The sequence below is a fragment of the Scyliorhinus torazame genome, chromosome 11 (genome assembly GCF_047496885.1).
Source record: "Scyliorhinus torazame isolate Kashiwa2021f chromosome 11, sScyTor2.1, whole genome shotgun sequence".
Lineage (NCBI taxonomy): Eukaryota > Metazoa > Chordata > Chondrichthyes > Carcharhiniformes > Scyliorhinidae > Scyliorhinus > Scyliorhinus torazame.
In genome coordinates, this window is record NC_092717.1 from 10,102,872 (window position 1) to 10,128,708 (window position 25,837).

The window sequence follows — 25,837 nt, forward strand, 5'->3', positions numbered from 1 at the left end:
AGTGCAGAAGGAGGCCATTCGGCCCATCGAGTCTGTGCCGGCCCTTGGAAAGGGCACCCTACTTAAGCCCACGCCTCCACCCTATTCCCGTAACCCCACCTAACCTTTTGGGACATTAAGGGGCAACTTAGCACGGCCAATCAACCTAACCTGCACATCTTTGAGTGTGGGAGGAAACCGGAGCACCCGGAGGAAACCCACGCAGACACGGGGAGAACGTGCAAACTCCCCACAGACAGTCACCCGAGGCCGGAATTGAACCTGGGACCCCAGGCGCTGTGAGACAGCAGTGCTAACCACTGTGCTATCGTGCCACCCTCGCCCTGAAGGCAAGATCGGGAAAGACAAGCTGCCCCCAATACCAGATGGTCTCAGGTCGAGGGAACAGAGGTTTACAGTTTGGGCAAGAGATACAGGGCGGGAAAGGCAGCGAGTGATAAAATGACCTGGAACCCATTGCCCACAAGGCAGGAAGAAGCAGAAATGATCAATAATTTCAAAAATAAATTAGATGGACACCTGAAAGAAATAAACATGCAGGGCTGCAAGGATGGAGTGGGGATATTTTTTAATAAAATATATTTATTGAAGTTTTATACAATGTACCAGACAATCAACCAATGAAGATGGAAGGGTACCAAGTCAAAGAGTTACAAACAAAACCCCAATAAAAAACACAAACTAAAACCTAAACAAAACTAAACCCCCGAAACAGCTGACGGTGTCTCGGTCCTTAAAAAAGGAACTAAAAGGTTGCCATCTCAGGAATTACATTAAACCGCCCAGGTGGGAGGGTAGACCTCCAGCTAAGCAATATTCGCCTCCGGGCTACCAGTGAGGCGAAGGTGACAATGTCTGCCCCTCTCCCAGATTAAAACACTGGTGAATCCGAAACCCCAAATATGGTTACCATTGGATATGGCTCCTGAGTCTCCCAGAGAATCTCCGATTTCGTGTTGAAAAGGGAAACCCTGAGGCTGGCAAGTTTGGGCAAGACCAAAACACTTGTGTGTGGTTAGCTGGGGCAAGCGAACAACAGTCACACCTGTTCCTGTGTCGCACTTTGAACTGGATTAAACTCGATCGGGCACATGAGGGCGCGGAGTTGACCCTGGTAGAGGGCTCCCCTTCAAGCCTAATCAGTAAGCACAGGACCCAGTCCCCTGTCCCATCTCGCTCTCACCCCATCCAATGGGGCGGGATCCGAGGAGAGAATATAGCCGTACAGCTCCCCCCCCCGTCAGGTTGAGCCAAGGATAAAACCATCTTCAGCGAGGAGGAGGGCGGGACCAAAGGAAAGGAAGGAAAATCTTTACGGGAAAAGTCAACAAATCTGAAAATAACGAAAGAGGCCAGAATTGGGCAACTGAAATTCGTCAACCATATGCCTAAAACTTACAGCGTTGGGGAGTTGTAGGAGATGCTATGCAGTGTTAAACAGCCATGGTCAAACAGTTTGTGTGGCAGCCTTCCTTGTGATACCCAACTGTCCGTCTCGGGGTCGTAGCAATCAAATGAATCACTGTCTTCAATGTTGTTGTCTGACGTGACATAGCGTCCCCCCGTGACGTAGACCTTGTTGTTTATTACAGTAGCTCCGTGATGCATCTTCCTCTCTTTCATATCAGCACATTTTACAAATTGGCTTGTCTTTGTGTCGAAGGCAATCACTCTTCTTGTATATCCTGGAGGGGATGAAAACCACATTTAAAAATTAACAAAGCAGTAATTCTTTGAAATAATGAGCGCGATCCACCAGCCGCGTGTCGCCCCCCCCCCCCCCCGTTCACCCTTGGGGTGCCAGGAGAGGCCTCTTCGCGGATCTACCCGGCTCGCCAGGCCCGTGAGGTCCAGCAGAATCTCACGATCTAGATCCCGCCCAAATCTGCATATTAGAGTGAGTAGCCAGTCGCTCTCGAATATGCAGCTCGCCTGATCTACCTGAGGTGTTGGGATCTAACCCCTTTGCCTTGGAGACCTGATGCGAGCGCTGTTCAGCACTGGTCCCCACAAATAGGGGCTAGGCGGAACGGCACTTGGAAAAGGGGGGGGTCTCCCAGGGATCAGAGGCCCCCGGGTGATTGGCCTCCCAGCAGGGTGGCACCCTGGCACTGCTGATGCCACCTTGGCACTGATGAGGAGGTACTGGCTGGGTGGCAGGCTTGTGGTGCCAGGCTGGCATTTTGCCCGTGCTGCGTATTGGGTCCGGGGTTGCACTGTCTATATGGATCCCTTATAGGTGAGTTGGGGCTTTGGTGGGTCTGGGGATTGTATCGGGGGGGGGGGGGTCGAGAGATCGGGGGCCATCTAAAAATGGCGTTCCGATTTCTTCCTGCACTAAAGAGTCCTGGCGGGTGGGATTCCTCAGTACAGGAAACGGGACAAAGTGCAGCCTAGGCGGGATGTTCCCCACCGAGGCCCCGGATTGTAACAGAGTCCCGTTCGATAGTGAGGTCTTTCTCGGCACTGAACATACCAAGATCCCACAAACATCAATGAGATAATAACCAGATAATTGGTTTTAGTGATGTTGATTGGGGTTAAATATTAGTGGGGGCACTGTGAAAAATCACCCTGCTTTTCTTCAGAGTGGTGCTATGGGGTCTTTTGCCTCTAGCTGTGCGCAAAATTGCAGGGCGATTTCAACCACTTCATCATGAACCTCGTGGATTCAGGATGTCACCCTTAAACTCCCTGTGAGTTTATTTGGACCGTAAATACAAATTGAACTCGCTGTGTCAAGTTAAGGTTGGCACTTAACAATATAAGGACTCTTTTGATGAGGAGATTTATATCCCTGTATTGGTACTGAACTCCTACAGCCCAGAAAGAGAACAATTAAATCTATGATTGAGTCTCATTCCTACAGGTAGTGAATTGTTCTGAGAGCACTCTCAAATATTAAATTTAAATTTCTTTCCTACTTTTTCTCACTGCCTCTTTGCGCTCTCTCTTAATCCAATATTTCTTCCCCTCTCTTTATTTCTCTTTCCGGACCTGATTTGACACTAATTCACCAGATTTCCTCCGGCATTATTTTTCTGTTTCTTTCTCAATCCTTAAATTTCATCGGTTAAGGAGATCCAATTGTTCACTGAGGTCTCAGATGCCTTGTTGCGCCTTGCTACACCATTAATCAGCTGTGTAATACCCCAAGTCCAACCTAGTCTGGAGTAAAGGATTATCTTAAAGCTAATCTTCATTGTTGTTTTTTTTACATCTGTTCCATCTTACCTCCTACAATAATAATCCTGTCTCCAATCACAGCTGCAGGTGCACAGATGTTTTTGACCATCCTTGTCTCCATCCTGAACCACATATTCCTTGGTATGTTGTAAACCTAAATAATGATACAGAATGAAAATATTTCAGAAGTAATGCAGAATGATGCAGGCCAAACTCTTTGGATCAAACCCTGCTCAACTATCACGGCCGCCCCGATGCTGCTGTTTCCCCTGGACAAGGAGAGGTCAAGGGGCTGACCTAATAAAGGGTAGACTTGGAAAAGACGGGCGGGATTGTCCGTGGTGAGCCCGCATCGCTACCGCTGCCAGAGAAGACGGAGAATTCGTCCGTCAGCCAACTCTCCCATTCACTGCAGTGGCAATGGAGAGACACACCGGCAGGAAGGAACGGAGAGTCAAAGTCGATGTTTCCACTTGTGGGAAAATCCCAGCGACCAGGGGATGGATTCCCCAGTGGCCGGCCGCGAAACTCGATTGGTCGGAGAATCGGTTCCGACGTCAAAAGTGCGGCGGGCATAGCTTCGTTGAGAATTTGGAGGCAGTTTCAACAGCGCTTCGGGTTGGGGGCAGGGTCAAGGGAAATGCCAATTCGGGGGAATCATGGATTTGAGCCAGGGAGGTGGGAGGAAAAAAGGAATTAGAACACTAAAAGATTTATTTCTTGGGGGTCGTTTTACGGGATTGAAGGAGCTGGGAGCGAAGTTTGGGCTGGAGCAGGGGGAAATATTTAGATACATGCAGGTTCGAGACTTTGCCAGAATGGAGATACAGAGCTTCCCAGTAGAGCCAGCTTCCACATTGCTGGAGGAGGTGCTGACGACAGGGGGACTGGAGAAGGGGGTAGTGTCGGCGGTTTACGGGGCTATTTTGGAGGAGGAGAAGGCATCACTAGAAGGGAATCAAAGCAAAGTGGGAGGAAGAGTTGGGAGAGGGTATGGAGGAGGGGTTCTGGTGTGAGGTGCTTCGGAGGGTGACGCCTCCACCTCGTGTGCGAGGTTGGGGCTGAGACAGCTGAAGGTGGTGTATAGAGCGCACGTTACAAGTGCGAGGATGAGCTGGCTCTTTGAGGGGGTAGAAGATGGGTGTGAACGTTGCGGGGGAGGCCCCGCAAACCACGTTCATATGTTTTGGTCCTGTCCAAAGCTGGAGGATTACTGGAAGGAGGTGTTTAGGGTAATGTCTAAAGTGGTGCATGTGAAACTGGACCCGGGCCCTCGGGAGGCCATATTCGGGGTGTTGGAACAGCCGGGGTTGGAAACGGCCGCGGAGGCGGATGTTGTAGCCTTCGCCTTGTTGATCGCCCAAAGGCGGATCCTGTTAGGGTGGAGATCAACCTCTCCCCCCTGTGCCCTGGCGTGGCGGAGGGGCCTGCTGGAATTCTTAACGCTTGAAAAGGTCAAATTTGAATTGAGGGGCAGGATGGAGGGATTCATGAGCAATTATTCATTATGCACTTTTGAGAATTGGATCACATCGAACATTAGGGGGGTTTGGGGCTGGGAGGGTTGGGGGGAGGGGGACGGTGTGTGTTCATGGTGACTATGGGTGATCCCTGATTCCTTTTTGTCATTTGTTTGTGTGAACATGCGGGCTAATGTTTGGGGGTTTGGTGGGAGGATGGGATTGTGTTATTGATATGGGGATTGACATTACATTCGTTACTGATTATTGTTTATTGTTGGGTGTAAATTTGGGAGAAAATGTGAAATAGGAGGAGAGTAAAAAAAAAATATTTTTTTAAAGTGCGGCCGTGTCGATTTGAAGCCAAATCGCGATTCTCCATCACCTGGACAGTGGCGTCAATGCGTTCCGGAACTCACGTACAGTAAACACCGTTTGCATGTCATTATCGGCCCTGACCCGGTATTCTCCGGGGCCTCCGCGATTCGCCGATGGGCCTAGTCCCAACGCCGAGGTTCACTTGTACTTTTAAACACCGTGAAACCGGCACCGTGGCTGCTGAGGGAGAGAGAGGGGGGACGGAAAGTGTCCAACATCGCCAGAGTTTGCTGACTGTCGTGCCGCTGGCCGAGGAGCCTCTGCCAGGGCCGGGGGGAGGAGCGGGGGGTGGCCAGGAGGTGGGCTGTGGGGTCGGGGTGGACGGGCACGGAACACCATTGCCGCAGCCGGCAAGGCAGCCGTGCAGCTGCGCACACTGCGGACAGCCCACTTTGAACTTAGTGCCACGGGTCGTATAGGTGTCCCCCCAGGGCAACCCCTGGGTGCCCTCTGGCCCCAGCCGACCCATCAGCTGTAGCGGCACGCTCCAGCGCAACCAGTGCCATCTTGTTGGCTGGGATGAGTGTGTGTGGGGAGTGTAATGTGTGTGTGCGGCTGGGATGAGTGTGTGTGGGGAGTGTAATGTGTGTGTGTGGCTGGGATGAGTGTGTGTGGGGAGTGTAATGTGTGTGTGCGGCTGGGATGAGTGTGTGTGGGGAGTGTAATGTGTGTGTGTGGCTGGGATGAGTGTGTGTGGGGAGTGTAATGTGTGTGTGCGGCTGGGATGAGTGTGTGTGGGGAGTGTAATGTGTGTGTGCGGCTGGGATGAGTGTGCATGGGGAGTGTAATGTGCGTGTGAGGCTGGGATGAGTGTGTGTGAGGAATGTAATGTGTGTGTGCGGCTGGGATGAGTGTGTGTGGGGAGTGTAATGTGCGTGTGAGGCTGGGATGAGTGTGTGTGGGGAGTGTAATGTGTGTGTGCGGCTGGGATGAGTGTGCATGGGGAGTGTAATGTGTGTGTGCGGCTGCAGCTTGTCAGCCTCCCAGATGTCAATCACGGACCCGGCGAATCCCGCACCGTTTTCCATTGTAATCGATTGTGCTCAATGTGGCATCGGTGCTGCCCCTCAACAGTAGCGGAATCGATCCAGGTGTGGCGCCAGTTTTTCTGTTGTGAAAGTCGACAAATTCTGCGTTGGGGTCAACACTTAGTGTCAGAAACGGAGAATCCCCCCCCCCATGAATGTAAGACCTTATTCAGTTCTCTGCCTGGAGGCAGATCCTAGTGATTATTAGGAACTCCCTCCCTAACTGCACAGTGGGGGTACCTACAGCACATGGACTGCAGCGGTTCAATAAGGCGGCTCGCCCCCACCTTCTCAAGGAGCAAATAGGGATGGGCAGCAAATGTTAGCCTTGCCAGCGAAGCCCACATCCCGTGGAAGTATAACTCAATGGAAGTTATTTGCTGAAACATTGTGACATGCCACAATTCAATTTCACTGTGGGGAAGGGCAGAGGTCGACCCGGAGTCTGCCTCAGCTCAAATGGGGATTAAACCCCATGCTGTTGGTGCTAATTCGATCCACACATTGTCTGGCCAACTGAGCGAACCAGCCTCCCCACCCCAGTACAGGAGAGTCACAAAGAAATCCAATGGTGAATTCAGGAGAAATTTACCTCAAGAGTGAAGAGAGAACGGAACCTGCTGCCACAAGGAGGTGAATAGTATTAATGCTTTCAAAGGGAATGTAGATCATCACATGTGAGATAGAAAGAAATGGAAGGATTGAAAAAAAAATCATTTACAGGATGTGGGCGTTGCTGGTTGGGCCAGCATTTATTGCCCATCCCTAGTTGCCCTTCAGAAGGTGGGGGTGAGCTGCCTTCTTGAACCGTGGCAGTCCTTGAGGGGTAGGTACACCCACTGTGCTGTTAGAGAGGGAGTTCCAGGATGTTGCCCCAGCGACAGTGAAGGAACGGCGATATATTTCCAAGTCAGGGTGGTGAGTGACTTGGAGGGGAACCTCCAGGTGGAGGGGTTCCCGGGTATCTGCTGCTCTTGTCCTTCTAGATGGTAGTGGTCGTGGGTTTGGAAGGTGCTGTCTAAGGAACCTTGGTGAGTTCCTGCAGTGCATCGTATAGATGGTACACACGGCTGCGACTGTTCGTCGGGGGTGGAGGGAGTGAATGATTGTGGAAGGGGGAGCAATCAAGCGGGGTTGCTTTGTCCTGGATGGTGTTGAGCTTCTTGAGTGTTGTTGGAGCCGCACTTATCCAGGCAAGTGGAGGGTATTCCATTACACTCCTGACTTGTGCCTTGTCAATGGTTGACAGGCTTTCGGGGTCAGGAGGTCATAGGGTGAGATGAAGTAGGGTAGGAGGAGGCGCCTGTAAACTTTGGCATAGATCAAGTTATTTGTGTGCTGTAATTTCTATGTAATTCTGTGCAAAAGCAAAGAAGTTACAGTAAGTCTTTATAAATCACTGCTTAGACCCCAGCTGGAGTATTGTGTTCAATTCTAGACACAACGCTTTAGGATGGATGTCACAGTGGGTATCGAGGGATTTACTCGAATGGTCCCCGACACTTCTGTTTCGTGGAAAAGTTGGGATTGTTCTCCATACAGCAGAGAATGCGAGGGGGAGACTTAATAGAGATGTTGAAAATCATGACGGGTTTTGATCGAATAAACAAGGAGTAACCGTTTCCGGTTCCCGGCAGGAAAGGGTTAACCACGCAGAGCTCACAGATTTACCGTAATCGGCAAAAGGTCTTGAGGGGAGATGAAGAGAATGTTTTTTTTCTCCAGCGATCTGGCACACACTCCCTAAAAGGAGATGTCAGCAGATAGTCACTTTCAGAAGGAGGTTGAATAATGCTTGAAAAAGAAATATTTGGAGGGGTGTGGGTAAAGAGCAGGAAGAGAGGGACGAACGGGATATTTCTTTCAAAGAGGCAAGCTTGGCGGAATGGCTTGATTCCGTGCTGCGTGATTTCAGGAAGTGCACTGTCGGAATGTTACCTGCAGAAAACCTGTGCTCTGTTTCTCCTGGCTGGAACTTGTTACTGGACTCTGGCAGTGTGGGAGACACAGCACGTGAACCCCCTGTGTACATGGCACTTAAAGGGATGCATTCTTTCAGGTACACCCATGAAACGCAGGTGGGCTGGTAATTCTATTGCTGTGAGTTGGTATTCTGATACCTTGCCATTTGTGCCAGCTAATTCTAAGCAGAATAAAAGATTGAGGATATAGGAACATGGGGATTTGGAGCAGGATTAAGCCATTCAGCCCCTCGAGTCTGCTCTGCCGCCCAATAAGATCATGGCTGATCTGGTGGTCTCCATTTTACTGTCTGCCCCCCATAACCCTTGACTCCATTGTCCATCAAAAATATATTCAATGACCCAGCCGCAACTGTAGTCTATGAAAGAGAACTCCTCACACTAACCTGTGGTGATATACATCACTGTAAGTACACAAAGGGTTAATGTACATACACTACACCTAGCTAGACACTAGAGGGAACGCCAGAGACATGACACACAGACAGTCAACCAATAGTTGAGTCAGTAAGATAAGACATGACCAATGGGCAGTCACGATACACACAGAGGTGACACTACCACAGGAGGGCATTACACCAACCCATATAAAAGGACACATCACACATGCTCAGTCTCTTTCCAGTGGAGACTCTCAGCGAGTACAGACACAGGGTTGATTGAACATCACACCCATCACGTGGATTGTAGCAGACTGGTTAGTCAGTCTGAGTAGCCATAGCTGGATTAACAGTAGCGTCGAATCCAAGTAGGAGAATTGTTAATAGTTTAATAAACGTGTTGAAGCTATCTCCAAGTCTGAACCTTCCTTTGTCAGAGTACACATCAAGGAAGCTACGTCAAGAGCAGAACAAAACATAACCCTCTGAGAGAAAGGGGCCTGGATTCTCCGTCGGAGGGATGCTCCGTTTTGCCGGCAGCCCGGAGGTTTCCCGATGGCGGGGGGCTGCCCCGCAATGGGAAACCCCATTGACCGGCCGGCGTAACGGGAACCCCCCGGCGGGGTGAAACAGAAATGTGGCGCGGCGGGGCAGAGAATCGGCCAGGATTTCTTGTCATCTCCCTCTTCAAGCGGAGACCTCCTATTTTTAAACTGTGCCCCCTAGTTCTAGTCTCCCTCACGAGTGGAAACATCCTCCAGTATCCACCCAGTCAAATCCCCTCAGGATCGTCGTTTCACGAAAATCGCCCCCTCGTTCTTCTAAACTCCAAGGAGTAAAGACCCAACCTGCTGAACTTTTCTTCACAGGGTAAGCTCCTCACCCCAGGAATCAGCTGAGTGAACCTTCTCTGTACTCTGTCTAATGCATTCGAATAAGGAGACCAAAACTGTACCCAGATCTTTTCATAGAATCCTACAGTGCAGAAGGAGGCCATTCCGCCCATTGAGTCAGCACCAACCCTTTGTGAGAGCACCCCACGTAGGCCCACTCCCATGCCCTATCCCGGGAACCCCACCTAACATTTGTACACTAAGGGGCAATTCATCATTGTCAATCCACCTAACCTGCACATCTTTGGACTGTGGGAGAAAACTGGAGCACCCGGAGGAAACCCACGCAGACACGGGGAGAACATGCAAACTCCACACAGTCACCCGAGGCTGGAATTGAACCCAGGTCCCTGATGCTGTGAGGGAACAATACATTTATTTTTCTTAATCTTTCAGTATGATTTTAAAAAAATGTAAAGTATCCATTGATTCTGTCTACACCTCCCACTGCCTCAGGAAGGCAGACAGCATTATCAGAGACCCCTCCCACCCAGGCTTTGCCCGCTCCCAGACCTTTCCATCAGGCAGAAGATACAGACGTCTAAAGACCCGCACATCCAGACATAGGAACAGCTTCTTCCCCACAGCTCGTAGACTCCTCAACGACTCCCCCTCGGACTGATCTGCTCCCTATAAGACACAATTCACGACGTCCTATGCTGCTCTTGCTTATGTCTTATTTGTTTTGTTATGTTGCCCTTGTTCCATTCTGTAACTAATGATTTATTTGTCGATATACTGTGTACTTTTTCGCATTCACTGTATCTATCTACTATTTTTTTTGTCTACTGAGTACTTTGTACGTTTCCTTGGCCGCAGAAAATTACTTTTCACTGTACTTCGGTACATGTGACAATAAATAAATCAAATCAAATCAAATCAATCAAAATCAGTTCATTGTTTGCCAATTAGGGAGCAATTTAGCGTGGTCAATCCATCTACTGTGCACATCTTTGGGTTGTGGGGGTGAGACCCACGCAAACACGGGGAGAATGTGCAAACTCCCCACGGACAGTGACCCAGAGCCGGGATCGAACCTGGGTGACCGCATTTGTGCCCCCGGAGTCGGCCTATTTGGCCCATTCCCCCGGCAGCATGAGCGGACGGCGCTCTGGAATCCCGGACCGAGATGATGTGCCGCTTGTTATAGTGAATACGGTGCCTCGAAGACGACTTGCTCAAAAATGTCGGCCGCGAAGGAGCTCTTGACCCTCGTGGCCTTGGATGGGATCCGGGTGAAAGGGCGGACCTGGGCTGGCGCCCGGTACACGCGGGTGGAGCGGCTCTGCTTGCGGGTTTTCCTCCGCTTCCTGGGCAGCTTCTCGGTGACTTTAGCCAACGGCTGCTGAGATGCCGCGCGGGTCGCCCCGCCCTTAGCTGCAGCCGCCAGCTCTGGCATTCCGCTCCACTTCGACCGGCCCCGGGGACTGACTGTCACTCCTTTTATATTCCATTACCCCTTGCAATAATTACAGATCAGTATTTCACACAACGGTAACAAAGTCCGCACTGTGCCTTTTTGAAAATAAATTTAGAGTACCCAATTAATTTTTTCCAATTTAGGGGCAATTTAGTGTGGCCAATCCACCTACCCTGCACATCTTTGGGTTGTGGAGGTGAGACCCACGCAAACACGGGGAGAATGTGCAAACTCCACATGGACAGTGACCCAGGGCCGGGATTCGAACTCGGGTCCTCAGCGCCGCGAGGCAGCCTCGCTGTGTCAATGGCGCTACAAAAGGAGATGCCACAGTTAAATATTTTACCTCAGTTTCTCAGTGATATGAGTACACTTGTTATTGAGTGTGTTAATGCTGACTGTCTCACGTTCTGGTTCTGCACGGTAGCACAGTGGTTAGCACTGTTGCTTCACAGCTCCAGGGTCCCGGGTTCGATTCCCGGCTCGGGTCACTGTCTGCGCGGAGTCTGCACGTTCTCCCCCGTGTCTGCGTGGGTTTCCTCCGGGCGCTCCGGTTTCCACCCGCAAGTCCCGATGTTAGGTAATTTGGACATTCTGAATTCTCCCTCTGTGTACCCGAACAGGCGCCGGAATGTGGCGACGAGGGGCTTTTCACAGTAACTTCATTGCAGCGTTAATGTAAACCTACTTGTGACAATAAAGATTGTTATTATGATGAACCTATTGGCTAATGTTAAGTTTAATCTAATTTGTCAATAACTTGTGGCTTGACACTGAGGTGTGTTTTATACAGAAGCTAATTTTCATTGTCCAATGTTAATCTTAATGCTCCAATGGTCCTAACCTGTTCTAGATTCAGACTCTCGGCTCTGGAAATCAGTGCTTAGTTCAAATTCAAATCAACCTGATCAAATAGGTTGCGTCTCAATTAAGGCTCTTTTATTCCAATCCTCTTGTTGCTGTGACTCATTAATTCCTAATGCGTGTTTATGTTTATAACACAAATCTGTGATTAATTGAGCAATTCCAGCCTCATTAGGCCTGAGCTTGGACGAACCTCCTCGCTACCCGGCGTATCCCAACTAGCAACGTAATTGATGGATGAGGTGACAAATTGCCAGAAGTTTCTGCACGAGATGACTTCCAATACATCAAAACTTTAATTAAGAATCTCTCGTTTTAAGCAAACGGAATTAGCAGTGCTGGAAACGACTGGGCTAATCAGGTTTCTCCTGAACGGCTTCCATTTGTGACTTTAAACCCACTCAATCCTGTGATGTTGCTTATTGGTTCCTGAGGCAAGGGAAGCTTTTCATACACCTGGTCTGCCCGAAGCATGTTGGTCTTCCAGGCAAAGAGTTGTCCCCGACTGGATGTTGCAGCCGGGCACATTCCAAAGCCCAGGGCGAGATGCTGAGGGACGCACTAAAGCTCGGAGCAGTTGCCGCTGAGGCGCAATGGGGGAAGGTCGCTGTCTGAGACTTTTCAGCCATAGTGAAATGAGGGGAATTGTATAGAACCCCCTCGGGCTGAATGACTCACATTGAATGTACACAGTGAATATGACTGTGGTGAATGTATTATATCAACAATCCACCATTGTATCTGTGCTATGCTGTTGCCCTTGTGGGCTCCACCTATGGGCCATTGTATGGCATTATCCATAGGGGAACATGTTGGGGCCTGTATGGGCTCCGCCCATGGCTCCTCCCCTTGAAGGGAGGTATAAAGAGCAGTCGACCTGTAGGCGGTTCTCAGATCAGTCGCAGGCAGGCACTGTTCTAAGGAAAAGAACCAGATGGTTGTAGATTACAGCCAAGCTATAAACCGGTACACTCAACTTGAACAAGCCACAGTTTATTTCTGCTCATGTCTCGAGTGAATTGATGGTCGCATCAATTTAATCAACTTAAACGCAACTATGGAATCGGCCCTCAAACCTGACCGACTGGAACTCGATCCGCAGGCCGCGGAGGCGGAAGAAATTTTTTCGCATTGGCTCCGCTGCTTCAAGGCCTATCCTGCAGTCTCCTCCACGCCTCCCATCACCGCGAACAGAAGCTGAGCCTCCTCCACGCACGGGTGAGCCATCGAATCTCTGTTCAACTCGATGAGGCCTCCTCCTACGCAGATGCCCTCGCGATGCTCGAACGCCTCTATGTACAGCCCGTGAACGAGGTCTACACGCGACAGATCCTCACCACTCGCCGCCAGTGTCCCGGGGAATCGCTAGAAGACTACCTATGCGACCTCAAAGTCCTCGCATGCAGCTGCAACTACCAGGCCGTTACGGCCACTCAACATATGGAACTCGCTGTCCGAGACGTCTACGTGGCGGGAGTCCGGTCCAACTACGTGAGACAGCGCCTACTCGAAAAGGGGGCCCTGGACCTGGATCAGACGGTAAAGTTAGCCTCCTCTCTGGAAGTAGCGTTCCAGAGCATTAACGCGTTCCCGGCTGACCACGTGACCCCCTCGTGGACCCCTGACCAAAGACTACCCCAGGCCTGTGCCGAGTGGCTGCCCGCCCACCATGGGGGGGCTACCCTGCTATTTCTGCGGCCAGTCCCAGAACCCCCGGCAGCACTGCCCGACCCGCAACGCGAACTGCAGCAGCTGTGGGAGAGAAGGACATTTCGCCAAAGTTTGCCTGGTCAGGTCCAAGAACTCTAAACCGCAGGCCCGACCCTCAGACCCCGCATGTGGCAGCGTGTCTGCCGAATCCGCCCCCTGTAGGCGCATCATCAGCCTCGTGCTATCCGTGAGGGCAGCCAGCTTCCAGCCCACACAGCACGTGCGACTCACGGGGGCCGCCATCTTGGCTATCCTCCTCCACGCAGCCGGCCACGTGCGATCCATGGGGGCCGCCATCTTGGACGCCATCTTGCTCACCACCCGCCACACTCGACCAACGGGGGCCGCCATCTTGGCCGCAATCTGCTACACCGCTCGACACATGCAATCAACAAGGGCAGCCATCGTGGAACCGCCCCAGCACCTCCGACCACGCTGGCTACCCGCAACTCAGCGCGGTCACCATGGACCAGTCGCGACCCAAACACCTCCGGAGTTCCATGATGACCGTCCGGGTAAACAGGCACGAAACGCCCTGCCTGTTCGACTCCGGGGGCACAGAGAGCTTCATTCATCCGGACATGGTAAGATGCTGCTCGCTCCCAATTTTCCCGGCGCACCAAACCATCTCCCTCGCCTCTGGGTCGCACTTGGTGCAAGTCCGAGGGTGCACTACCACAACCCTAGCAATACAGGGCGCCGAGTACGCCAATTTTAAATTATATGTGCTCCCAGACCTCTGCGCTCCTCTCCTATTGGGACTAGATTTCCAATTCAACCTCAGGAGACTAACCCTGAAATTCTGGGGGCTCCTGCCCCCACCCACCATATGCAGCCTCGCGACCCTAAAGGTCAACCCTCCACCACCTTCTCAAACCTCACCGCCGACTGTAAACCAGTCGCCACCAGAAGCAGGCAGTATAGCATACAGGACAGGACTTTTATCAGGTCCGAGGTCCAGCGACTCTTGCGGGAGGGGGTCATCGAGCCCAGCAATAGCCCCTGGAGAGCTCAGCTGGTTGTCGTCAAGACCGGGGAAAAGAATCGGATGGTTGTAGATTACAGCCAAACTATAAACCGGTACACTCAACTCGATGCGTACCCCCTTCCCCGGATTGCAGACATGGTAAACCAGATCGCACACTACCGGGTGTTCTCCACGGAGGATCTGAAGTCTGCATACCACCAGCTCCCAATCTGCCCGGAGGACAGCCACTACACGGCTTTTGAGGCAGATGGCCGCCTTTTCCACTTCCTCCGGGTCCCCTTTGGCGTCACGGACAGGGTCTCGGTGTTCCAAAGAGCAATGGACCGAATGGTGGACCGGTACGGGCTGCGGGCCACGTTTCCGTACTTGGACAATGTCACCATCTGCGGCCATGATCAGCAGGACCACAATGCCAACCTCCACAGATTTCTCCGAACCGCAAAAACCCTCAACCTCACTTACAACAAGGAGAAATGTGTTTTCCGCACAACCAGACTAGCCATCCTCGGCTACATCGTGAAAAACGGGGTGTTAGGACCCGACCCCGACTGTATGCGCCCCCTCCTGCAACTCCCCCTCCCCCACTGGCCCAAGGCCCTGAAGAGGTGCCTCGGGTTCTTTTCATTTTATGTCCAGTGGGCCCCCGACTATGCGGACAAAGCCCGCCCACTAATCAAGGCCACCATCTTCCCACTGGCGACTGAGGCCCGCCAGGCCTTTAGCTGCATCAAGGCGGACATCGCCAAAGCCGTGATGCGCGCGTTGGACGAGTCCGTCCCCTTCCAGGTGGAGAGCGACGCCTCAGAGGTCGCTCTTGCCGCTACCCTCAATCAAGCAGGCAGACCGGTAGCGTTTTTTTCGCGCACCCTCACCACCTCTGAAATTTGACACTCCTCAGTCGAAAAGGAGGCCCAAGCCATCATGGAAGCCGTACGGCACTGGAGGCACTACCTCACTGGTAGGAGGTTTACCCTCGTCACCGACCAACGATCGGTAGCCTTCATGTTCGATAATACGCAGTGGGGCAAAATCAAGAACGATAAGATCTTGAGGTGGAGGATCGAACTCTCCACCTATAATTACGATATTATATATCGTCCTGGAAAGCGCAACGAGCCCCCAGATGCCCTGTCCCTGGGCACATGCGCCAGCGCGTAAGATGACCGACTATGGGCTATCCACGATGACCTCTGCCACCCGGGGGTCACTCGGCTTATCCACTACATCAAGGCCCGCGACCTGCCCTACTCCACTGAGGAGGTCAGAGCTATGGCCAGGGACTGCCAACTGTGCGGAGTGCAAGCCGTACTTCTATCGACCAGATAAGGCCCACCTGGTAAAGGCTTCCCGGCCCTTTGAGCGCCTCAGTATCGATTTCAAAGGGCCCCTCCCCTCCAATAACCGCAATACATATTTCCTCAACATTACTGACAAGTTCTCCCGCTTCCCCTTTGCAATCCCTTGCCCCGACATGACCACGTCCGCCGTCATTAAAGCCCTACATAGTGTCTTCACCCTGTTTGGTTTCCCCAATTATGTCCACAGTGAACGGGGCTCGTCGTTCATGAGCGACGAACTGCGTCAGTACCTGCTCAGTAAGGGCATCGCCTCGAGCAGGACTACCAGTTATAACCCCAGGGGAAACGGGCAGGTGGAGAGGTAGAACGCGACGGTCTGGAAGACCGTCCTACTGACCCTGTGGTCCAGGAATCTCCCAGTTTCCCACTGGCAGGAGGTCCTCCCCAATGCGCTCCACTCTATTAGGTCCCTACTTTGCACGGCCACAAATGACACCCCTCATGACCACCTATTTGTTTTCCCTCGGAGATCCACCTCAGGGGCCTCGCTTCCGTCCTGGCTGAAGACACCGGGGCCAGTCCTGCTCAGAAAACACGTCAGGAGCCATAAGGCCGATCCTCTGGTAGAGAGGGTCCAGCTCCTACACTCAAACCCCCAGTACGCTTATATCGAACACCCCGATGACCGACAGGATACGGTCTCCCTCCGGGACCTGGCGCCCGCCGGTTCCACCACCACCACCACTACCGCCACTCCACCCTATCCCGCCCAACCTACCATGACCAGCGCCCCTGCCCCTATATGGCTCCCGCGCTCCCTCCCGCCCACCATCCCCCCTTCACCGATCCACAGGAATGAAGCTCCAGAAGAGACGCTCCCGGAGTCCACGTCTGTACCCGCACTGGCGCCTTCACTACAGATGCCAGCACGGACGAGTTTGACACCCGGGCCAGCAACAACGCCAGAGCTTCGGCGATCACAGCGCACAATCCGTGCACCGGACCGGCTGAACTCATGAACCCGTCACCCATGCCGGACTTCATTTTTTTAACAGGGGGTGAATGTGGTGAATGTATTATATCAATAATCCACCATTGTATCTGTGCTGTGCTGTTGCCCTTGTGGGCTCCACCTATGGGCCATTGTATGGCATTATCCATAAGGGAACATGTTGGGGCCTGTATGGGCTCCGCCCATGGCTCCTCCCCTTGACGGGAGGTATAAAGAGCAGTCGGCCTGGAGGCGGTTCTCAGTGTTAGATCAGTCGCAGGCAGGCATTGTTCTAGTTGATTAAAGCCACAGTTTATTTCTACTCATGTCTCGAGTGAATTGATGGTCACATCAATGCCATAGCATACAAAGTAGCAAAGATTAGTGGGAGACTCGAGGACTGGAAAATCTTTAGGGGGCAACAGAAAGCTACTAAAAAAGCTATAAAGATGAGTAAGATAGATTATGAGAGTAAACTTGCTCAGAATATAAAAACAGATAGTAAAAGTTTCTACAAATATATAAAACAAAAAAGAGTGGCTAAGGTAAATATTGGTCCTTTAGAGGATGAGAAGGGAGATTTAATAATGGGAGATGAGGAAATGGCTGAGGAACTGAACAGGTTTTTTGGGTCGGCCTTCACTGTGGAAGACACAATTAACATGCCAGTGACTGATGGAAATGAGGCTATGACAGGTGAGAACCTTGAGAGGATTGTTATCCCAAGGAGGTAGTGATGGGCAAGCTAATGGGGCTAAAGGTAGACAAGTCTCCTGGCCCTGATGGAATGCATTCCAGAGTGCGAAAAGAGATGGCTAGGGAAATTGCAAATGCACTAGTGATAATTTACCAAGATTCACTAGACTCTGGGGTGGTCCCGGCGGATTGGAAATTAGCAAACGTGACACCACTGTTTAAAAAAGGAGGTAGGCAGAAAGCGGGTAATTATAGGCCAGTGAGCTTAACTTTGGTAGTAGGGAAGATGCTGGAATCTATCATCAAGGAAGAAATAGCGAGGCATCTGGATGGAAATTGTCCCATTGGGCAGATGCAGCATGGGTTCATAAAGAGCAGGTCGTGCCTAACTAATTTAGTGGAATTCTTTGAGGACATTACCAGTGCGGTAGATAACGGGGAGCCAATGGATGTGGTATATCTGGATTTCCAGAAAGCCTTTGACAAGGTGCCAGACAAAAGGTTGCTGCATAAGATAAAGATGCATGGCATTAAGGGGAAGGTAGTAGCATGGATAGAGGATTGGTTAATTAATAGAAAGCAAAGAGTGGGGATTAATGGGTGTTTCTCTGGTTGGCAATCAGTAGCTAGTGGTGTCCCTCAGGGATCAGTGTTGGGCCCACAATTGTTCACAATTTACATCGATGATTTGGAGTTGGGGACCAAGGGCAATGTGTCCAAGTTTGCAGACGACACTAAGATAAGTGGTAAAGCAAAAAGTGTAGAGGATACTGGAAGTCTGCAGAGGGACTTGGATAGGCTAAGTGAATGGGCTAGGGTCTGGCAGATGGAATACAATGTTGCCAAATGTGAGGTTATCCATTTTGGTAGGAATAACAGCAAAAGGGATTATTATTTAAATGATAAAATATTAAAACATGCTGCTGTGCAGAGAGACCTGGATGTGCTAGTGCATGAGTCGCAAAACGTTGGTTTACAGGTGCAACAGGTGATTAAGAAGGCAAATGGAATTTTGTCCTTCATTGCTAGAGAGATGGAGTCCAAGACTAGGGAGGTTATGCTGCAATTGTATAAGGTGTTAGTGAGGCCACACCTGAGTATTGTGTTCAGTTTTGGTCTCCTTACTTGAGAAAGGACGTACTGGCACTGGGGGGTGTGCAGAGGAGATTCACTAGGTTAATCCCAGAGCTGAAGGGGTTGGATTACGAGGAGAGTTTGAGTAGACTGGGACTGTACTCGTTGGAATTTAGAAGGATGAGGGGGGATCTTATAGAAACATATAAGATTATGAAGGGAATAGATAGGATAGATGCGGGCAGGTTGTTTCCACTGGCGGGTGAAAGCAGAACTAGGGGGCATAGCCTCAAAATAAGGGGAAGTAGATTTAGGACTGAGTTTAGGAGGAACTTCTTCACCCAAAGGGTTGTGAATCTATGGAATTCCTTGCCCAGTGAAGCAGTAGAGGCTCCTTCATTAAATGTTTTTAAGATAAAGATAGATAGTTTTTTGAAGAATAAAGGGATTAAGGGTTATGATGTTCGGGCCAGAAAGTGGAGCTGAGTCCTTTTGATCCAAGTAGATTTAAATTATACTGGAGCCCAGAGAGAGGAATGTAGAACAGCAGATTTCCTACAGTGCAGGAAGAGGCCATTCGGCCCATCGAGGCTGCAGCAACCCTCTGAAAGGTGCGTTGAATTTGGGCGGGAATTTCCGGTTCCACGGTGGGCGGGACTGGAAAACGCCGGCCAACGTTTCAGATCTAAGATATTTCAAATGTCGTCAACCCCGAGACATTTCACTTTTTTCTTTTACATAGATTTACATGGAATTTACAGGGCGGAGGAAGCCATTCGGCCCATCGAGTCTGCACCGGCCCTTGGCAAGAACACCCCATTTAAGCCTAAACCTCTACCCTATCCCGTAACCCAGTAACCAGACCGAACCTTTTTGGACATTAAGGGTAATTTACCATGGCCAATCCACCTAACCTGCACATCTTTGGAATGTGGGAGGAAACCGGAGCACCCGGAGGAAACCCACGCAGACACGGGGGGAACGTGCAGACTCCGCACAGACAGGGACCCAAGCCGGGAATCGAACCTGGGACCCTGGCGCTGTGAAGCAACAGTGCTAACCACTGTGCTACCCTGCCGCCCACCATTTTATTTTCTTCCTTATTAGTGGGCTCTTGTTTTCCAACATGAGCACTTTTGTATGTTTAAAAGAAATCAGCAACCATTCATATTCACAGTGGTTAGCACTGCTAGCCTCACGGCGCCAGGGAACCGGGCTCAATTCCGGCCTTGGGTGACTCTCTGTGCTGAGTCTGCCCCCGTGTGTGCGCGGGTTTCCTCCGGGTGCTCCAGTTTCCTCCCACAGTCCAAAAATGTGCAGGTTAGGTGGATTGGCCATGATGGATTGCCCCTTAGTGACCAGGGATGTGTAGGTCAGGTGAGGGTAAGGGGATAGCGCAGGGGAATGGCCTATGTAAGGTGCTCTTTCAGAGGGTTGCTGCAGCCTCGATGGGCCGAATGGCCTCTTCCTGCACTGTAGGAAATCTGCTGTTCTACATTCCTCTCTCTGGGCTCCAGTATAATTTAAATGTACTTGGATCAAAAGGAAAGCATTAAAAAACTTTCAGCGACGGAGTCGGGAAGTGACATGTAGAGCAGCAAATAGCTATTGAAGGATTAACAGCTGAACACGTGCGATGAGTCTGTCCTAGGTTGCCCCTGTGTGATTCTGCGGATGGCGGGAGCAGCGGTAAGTTTTTGTAGGAATGTTTCTCGACGTTACTTCCGGTCAAGTTATTCCGGCTCATTCCAAACATCAGCAGCTTGTGCCGCGATGGGGAGTTGCCAGCAATCCTCAATTCCTCTCCCCTCCTGCCTCATCACCTCCCCCCACCTTTCAACGCAAAGAATTAGCGGCAAATGGCTGATGGCTGTACCTGTATCAGGCGAACGGCGTTCTGTACAACGTCTTCTCCGCCAAAAACATAGAATCTCTGGTTCTTGGCAGCAATCGCTGGGTGGAGCACGGCAACAGGCATCGGCGCCATTGACTCCCAGGTGCTAAAAACGCTGTCATATCTGTGCAGTGTATTTAGTATCTCTTGACTTGGCCCAACCCCTCCCAGGGAGAAAATATAGTTCATGTGAGCTATGGTCTGGTGAGAGTAGCACGGCACTAGCATATCTACTTCAGACCTCCAACGGTTCATTTTCAAAGAGAAACTATAAACACTTGGACTTATGACATTCTTCTTGTCACCAATGATCAGTCCTCCAAGGATGTATATGTTACTGTGTAAACACACTGAAGAAGCTTTGTAGAGGTGCAGAGGAAACTTCGAAAGAGCCAGCCACTGCTGTGTCCTTGAATCATACAGTAATGCTTCTCTTGTTGTCTGCTGGTTACTCTTCCTTCCTCCAACAACGACCAGGAACTCCTGGGAGGTGTACCTGCGGGGGACGTACCACATGGGCTTAATGTCAGGGCAGTTGGAAGGACTCAAGGGAAAGAGCAGCTGGCTGGCCGATTCCAGGATGCTTCTGCAAACAGGTGATGCCTGTACAAAGGGATTATTGGCAATAAAGTGAAAGAGGTAGGTGGGGTGGACATACTGGAGTCGGACTTTCTCGAGGAGCTCATGCACATGCTTCTGTCTGGTCGTCGGGTCATGGCTGATCCAGGTTGCGAGTGTATCGAAAACCTGCTCTTCCTCGGCACAGAGTTCATCGTCTCCCAGATAGTCTGCAAGCTCACTGCAGGAGAGTTCCTTCAGGTCTTCAGAGGATGCGACCTCGTGGAAGTGTTGCAAAGCGATGGCCTTGGCCCTCTTCTCCAAACTTTTGTAGCTGAATATTTGGGCCAACCTCACCATGCCAAGGCAGTTCTCGGCCGACAATTGGTTTTGCAAGTATAATGAGCATGCTTCAAGCACTTTGGGGTACTGGTAAATACCAGCTGCCTCCATCAGAGAGAAAACGTTTGTTGCGTCGATGGTAATCTCGCCTGTATACACATAATCCACAATCTGAGTTAGAATGTCCTCATGGACCCCCAATAAATGAACCCTAGTTAGGAAGCTCTCTTTGAAGTTGTCACAGAACATGGCCCTGAAATAGGGGCTACTCGATGCCAATACATTTCGGTGACAAGGGACTTCCTTGTCTCCAGCACAAAGAATAACATCGGTCAATATCGCTTCCTGCCGTAGAGTATTAAGCTGTTTTAATAATTGATAAGACAGGTCCGTTTCTTTGAAATGGAAACAGTTGTGGAGAACCATATCTTGGCTATCTTCATCCATGCTGGAAAACAGAAGATTACATAAACATTGAACTTCACAATGATCACATTTTCTTGAAGTAACACAGCCTTCCTTACCCTGTCCACATATCTTTTCAACCTCTCTGTGTCCTTTCCGCAGCTCACCTTTCTGATCATCGGCAACCTTAGATACATTGCCCCCTGTCTCCATCTAAATCACTAATTTAGATTGAAAATAGCTGAGATGCTAGCACTGATCCTATGGCACTCCATGAACCACAGCCTGCCAATTTGAAAAAGCTCTGTTCATCTCTATTCCTTGCCTGTTAACCAGTCCTGCGTTCATGAAAATATATCACCCCTAACTCCATGAGTCCTTATCCTGTGCATTAATGTTTTGTGTGGCACCTTATCAAGTGCCTTTTGGAAATCCAAGTATACTACATCTACTGGTTCTCCTTTATCTACTCTACTGATTACATCCTCAAGAAACAACACCTCCAACAACATACCACTCCCTATAGTGTCAGCGCTGATTTGTATGCTCCTACAAATGGTTGTCGCTATCTCCTCATCATCAGTGTCTTCTACTGACAAGACCATCTCTGACTGTTTCCTTGTATTCCATACCATCATCCTATCCTCCCTCAACTTCACTTGTGTCTGCACCTGTCCCTGGAAAGTTACTTCCTAATGATTGCAGCCTCAACCTCCCAAACACCTACCCTTGGGCTTGCCGTTCAGCACAACACTCCTTCAGCTGTTGATGTATTCAACCGTTTCCTCGTCCCCTCGATGGCCTCAACTTCAAAACAATCTTCATCCTCTCAGTATGCCCCCCCTCCCCCCCCAAGCACCCCCAACAACAACACCATGGCCATGAGTAGCTAACTTGAGTTTAACACATCCAGACTATGCTTGGCTGCATCAAGCGGCAGTGTAGCCTTGATCCCAGGATTAGCACTCCAAGAATTCTCATCTGATATTTGATTTTTGCTAACTTTGGACATGGATCTTGCCGCGATTCTTGTTTTTATTTCAATGCCTACCCGTTTTTCTACCTGAGTCGTTCCTCCGGGGGATGGAGCGGCTCATAACGGCTTTCATACGAGTGGGGAGAACTCCTCGGATTCAGAAGGGAATCCTGCAGAGGGATAGGTAGGTGGGGGAGGGGGGCTGGCACTGCCGACTTTGATATTAAATTATTGGGCGGCCAATGCAGAGAAGGTGTTGGGTTGGTTTGGGGACCAGGAAGCTACCTGGGTGTGGATGGAGGCAGGGTCGTGCAGAGGGTCCATCAGGAGGCACTGGCGATGGCGTCTCTGCCGTTTGACGCAGTGAAATACTCTTCGAATTCAATGATTGTCTCCACTTTGAAAATATGGTGGCAACTCGGTCAGTATTTTAAGCTGGGGGCAGTGTCAAGATGGGCCCCTCAGCCTTTCTTATTGTAAAGGAATTGGTCACTGTTACCTGTTAGTGGGACGAGTGGCGGTGGGTTGGTTGAGTTATATTTCTGTTGCTGGGGTTATTATTACTATTGTCATTTGGAATTTTTTGATACATGCGTTGGTTTTGGTTAGTAAAGTTTTGATATGAAATGTTAAAAGTTCAATAAAAGTATTTTCAAAATTAACTTTGGACATGGCTGCACAATGTTCTTCCGGGGCAATGGACGTCACTGGCAAGGCCAGCAGTTACTGTCCATCTCTAATGGCCATTGAGAAGATGGTGGTGAGCCGCCTTCTTGCACCGGTGCAGTCCATGTGGTGTAGGTACAGCCACAGTGCTGTTAGGCAGGGAGTTCCTGGTTTTTGATCCAATGACGGCGATGGAACGATAGTTCCAAATCAGAATATCAACGATAGCACAGAACGCACCTTCAAAATGATTGTGAAAACGTCAGGTCCTCCTCTGCCACTGTAATAACAATCAGACCAGGTCTCCACCTATTGGCTCCGGGTCGGAATTCATTGGGTGGTTATTGGTGCAGTTGGGTGAGCTGCTGGTTGGGAGGTTGGGGTGCAGGGTTGGGGGAGTTATGGTGGAGGGCGGGGGGGGGGGGGGGGGGGGGGGGGGGGGGGGGGGGGGGGGGGGAGTGGAGAAATTCAAATGATTGGCTGGCTCCTGATATCAAGCCCAGCTGGTCAAACTGAAAAAGTTTTCAGAAGAACCCCCAAGGCAAGTGATAACTCTGTTACCGGGTCTTATAAGAGGCCTGGCATTGCCAATTCTGAGCTCACCTCTGCCACTTGCCAAGAACACAACAGTTAGGCATTTAATGGGTTGCCTCACACCAGTACCACTTAGGCTTCGCAAAGGCGAAAAGACACACGTTCTACTCAACATTGGGAAGTAACACCACTTTAATGTTGCCCAATTTCTGCCCTGCTTTTTAGTCATGGGATTTGGGGATCACTGCCAAGGCCAGCATGTGTTACCTAATTGCCCTTGAACCGAGCGGCTCGCTGGGCCAGTTCAGAGGGCAGTTAAGAATCAATCACATTGCTGTGGGTCTGAATCACATGTAGGCCAGACCGGGTAAGGACGGCAGATTTCCTTTCACTAAAGGACATCAGTGAACCAGGTGATATTTTACCACAATCAACGATAGTTTCATGGTCATCAAGTACCAAACTATCGTGATATATTATCATGGGATTGAACTCCTGTTTCCAGAACATTAGCCTGGGCCTTTGGATTGCTAGTGTAGTGACATTAAGGCCCCCCCCCCCCCCCCCGCCCCCCCTCACCATTCAATTCCTCCTGATAACACCCCAAATTGCACCAAAAATCCTCTAGGAGATTTGAGGCCAGGAAAGACAGCCTATCGAAGCACAATAACTTTCTTTGTAATGGATCTTAAGCGCAACTATTTCAGGGATAGTTATTCACGAAATCCACACAAGACATTTCACCGGCTCTGCCAACGAATTTGGTTCAAGTACGACATTATTTTCTTTAAGCAGCGTGCAATAAAGTGACAAGCACACAAAGACGACGAGTTAGAGGAAAGACCGGACGCAGTCTTTCAATGGGTAGCGACTTGCGAATACATTTCTCAAGGATTATTCAGCTACCTGAATGGCGTTGCTTCCTGTGGTTGTGGGGTTCAAAGCAGAGTCTTCTGGACTGTGTTGAACTTTTCCCTTCTTTGCTGACCCGATGCCACACACACACACACACGCCCGCGCGCACAACAAAGTAAAGTAAAGCACCTCCGTTGAGCAGCGGCAGAGAATTTTCCGGAATTAATGTTTTCCAGATTTGTTAATGAGCAGCCGACCTTCCTTTGATACTTGTATTTAGCTGAGTGCTCAGGCGAGTAACATTGTCTACATTCCCTGACTATTAATAGGGCAGTGTGCACTTGCAGCTGATAGCACATGTGATGTTTCAGTTACTTGTTTGCACTGAGGGGTTAGCTAAGCCATATCACATTTTGCTGCCAACTCTTTGGGGATCTTGTTTATTAGCTCAATGCACAGGCAACGATGAGTGTCAAGATGCACCCTCACCTAGTTTAAGTGGCAACACACCCTGTGGAAACCAATGCCAACTGTGGCTAAGGCTGGATTAATCTTTCTGAGCTCCGCTTTCCATTGGGACATTAAGGAGGGGCTATTTTGCTTTGCGAAATGTTCGGGGAAAGTCAGGCAGGGTGGACGGAGCAATTCGGCCGATCACCGTTCTTGCAGTTCGAAATAAGTTTTTGCCAGTTCATCCCCCCCCCCTTTCCGCCCCCACCTCCAGGAATATTTGAATTGTTTTTTTGAAAAATTTAGAGTGCAAAATTCTTGGGTTGGATTCTCCGCCGTCGGGATTCTCCGTTAGTTCCGGCAGCGCACCAACGCCCGGGGATTTCCCGACGGCGTGGGGCTGCCCACAAAAGGAAGCCCCATTGGCCGGCTGGAGGGACGGAGAGTCCCGCTGCCGGCTGGGGGGGGCAGAGAATCCCGCCCCTTTTTCTTCTAATTGAGGGGCAATTTTACCGTGGCCAATCCACCTACCCTGCGCATCTTTGGGTCGTGGGGTAAGGACCCACGCAGGCACGGGGAGAATGTGCAAACTCCACACAGACAGCCATCCGGGGCCGGGATCGAACCCAGGTCCTCAACGCCATGAGGCAGCAGCGCTAACCACTGCGCCACCGTGCCGCCCGAATATTTATATTTGTTCCAGTCTTTTCTTCAGCACAGAGATCTTTCACCAAAATCATTTATTAAAAACTTGGAGCTCCGGAAGAGTAAGAAAAAAAAAAGACCAACAGACTCGCATTTCTATAACA

General features: G+C 50.4%; 1 protein-coding gene across 1 annotated transcript; it reads right to left on the minus strand.

Moving 5' to 3' along the window:
- Window positions 1-551: 551 nt before the first annotated feature.
- Window positions 552-24,816, minus strand: LOC140385112 (kelch-like protein 38). Its single transcript, XM_072466942.1, has 4 exons — window positions 24,630-24,816; window positions 20,225-21,590; window positions 3,235-3,340; window positions 552-1,685 (listed from the first exon to the last, which is right to left on the minus strand). Exons 2-4 carry the CDS (start codon window positions 21,587-21,589, stop codon window positions 1,396-1,398), a joined length of 1,761 nt encoding a protein of 586 aa, XP_072323043.1. The 5' UTR covers window position 21,590; window positions 24,630-24,816; the 3' UTR covers window positions 552-1,395.
- Window positions 24,817-25,837: the final 1,021 nt, after the last annotated feature.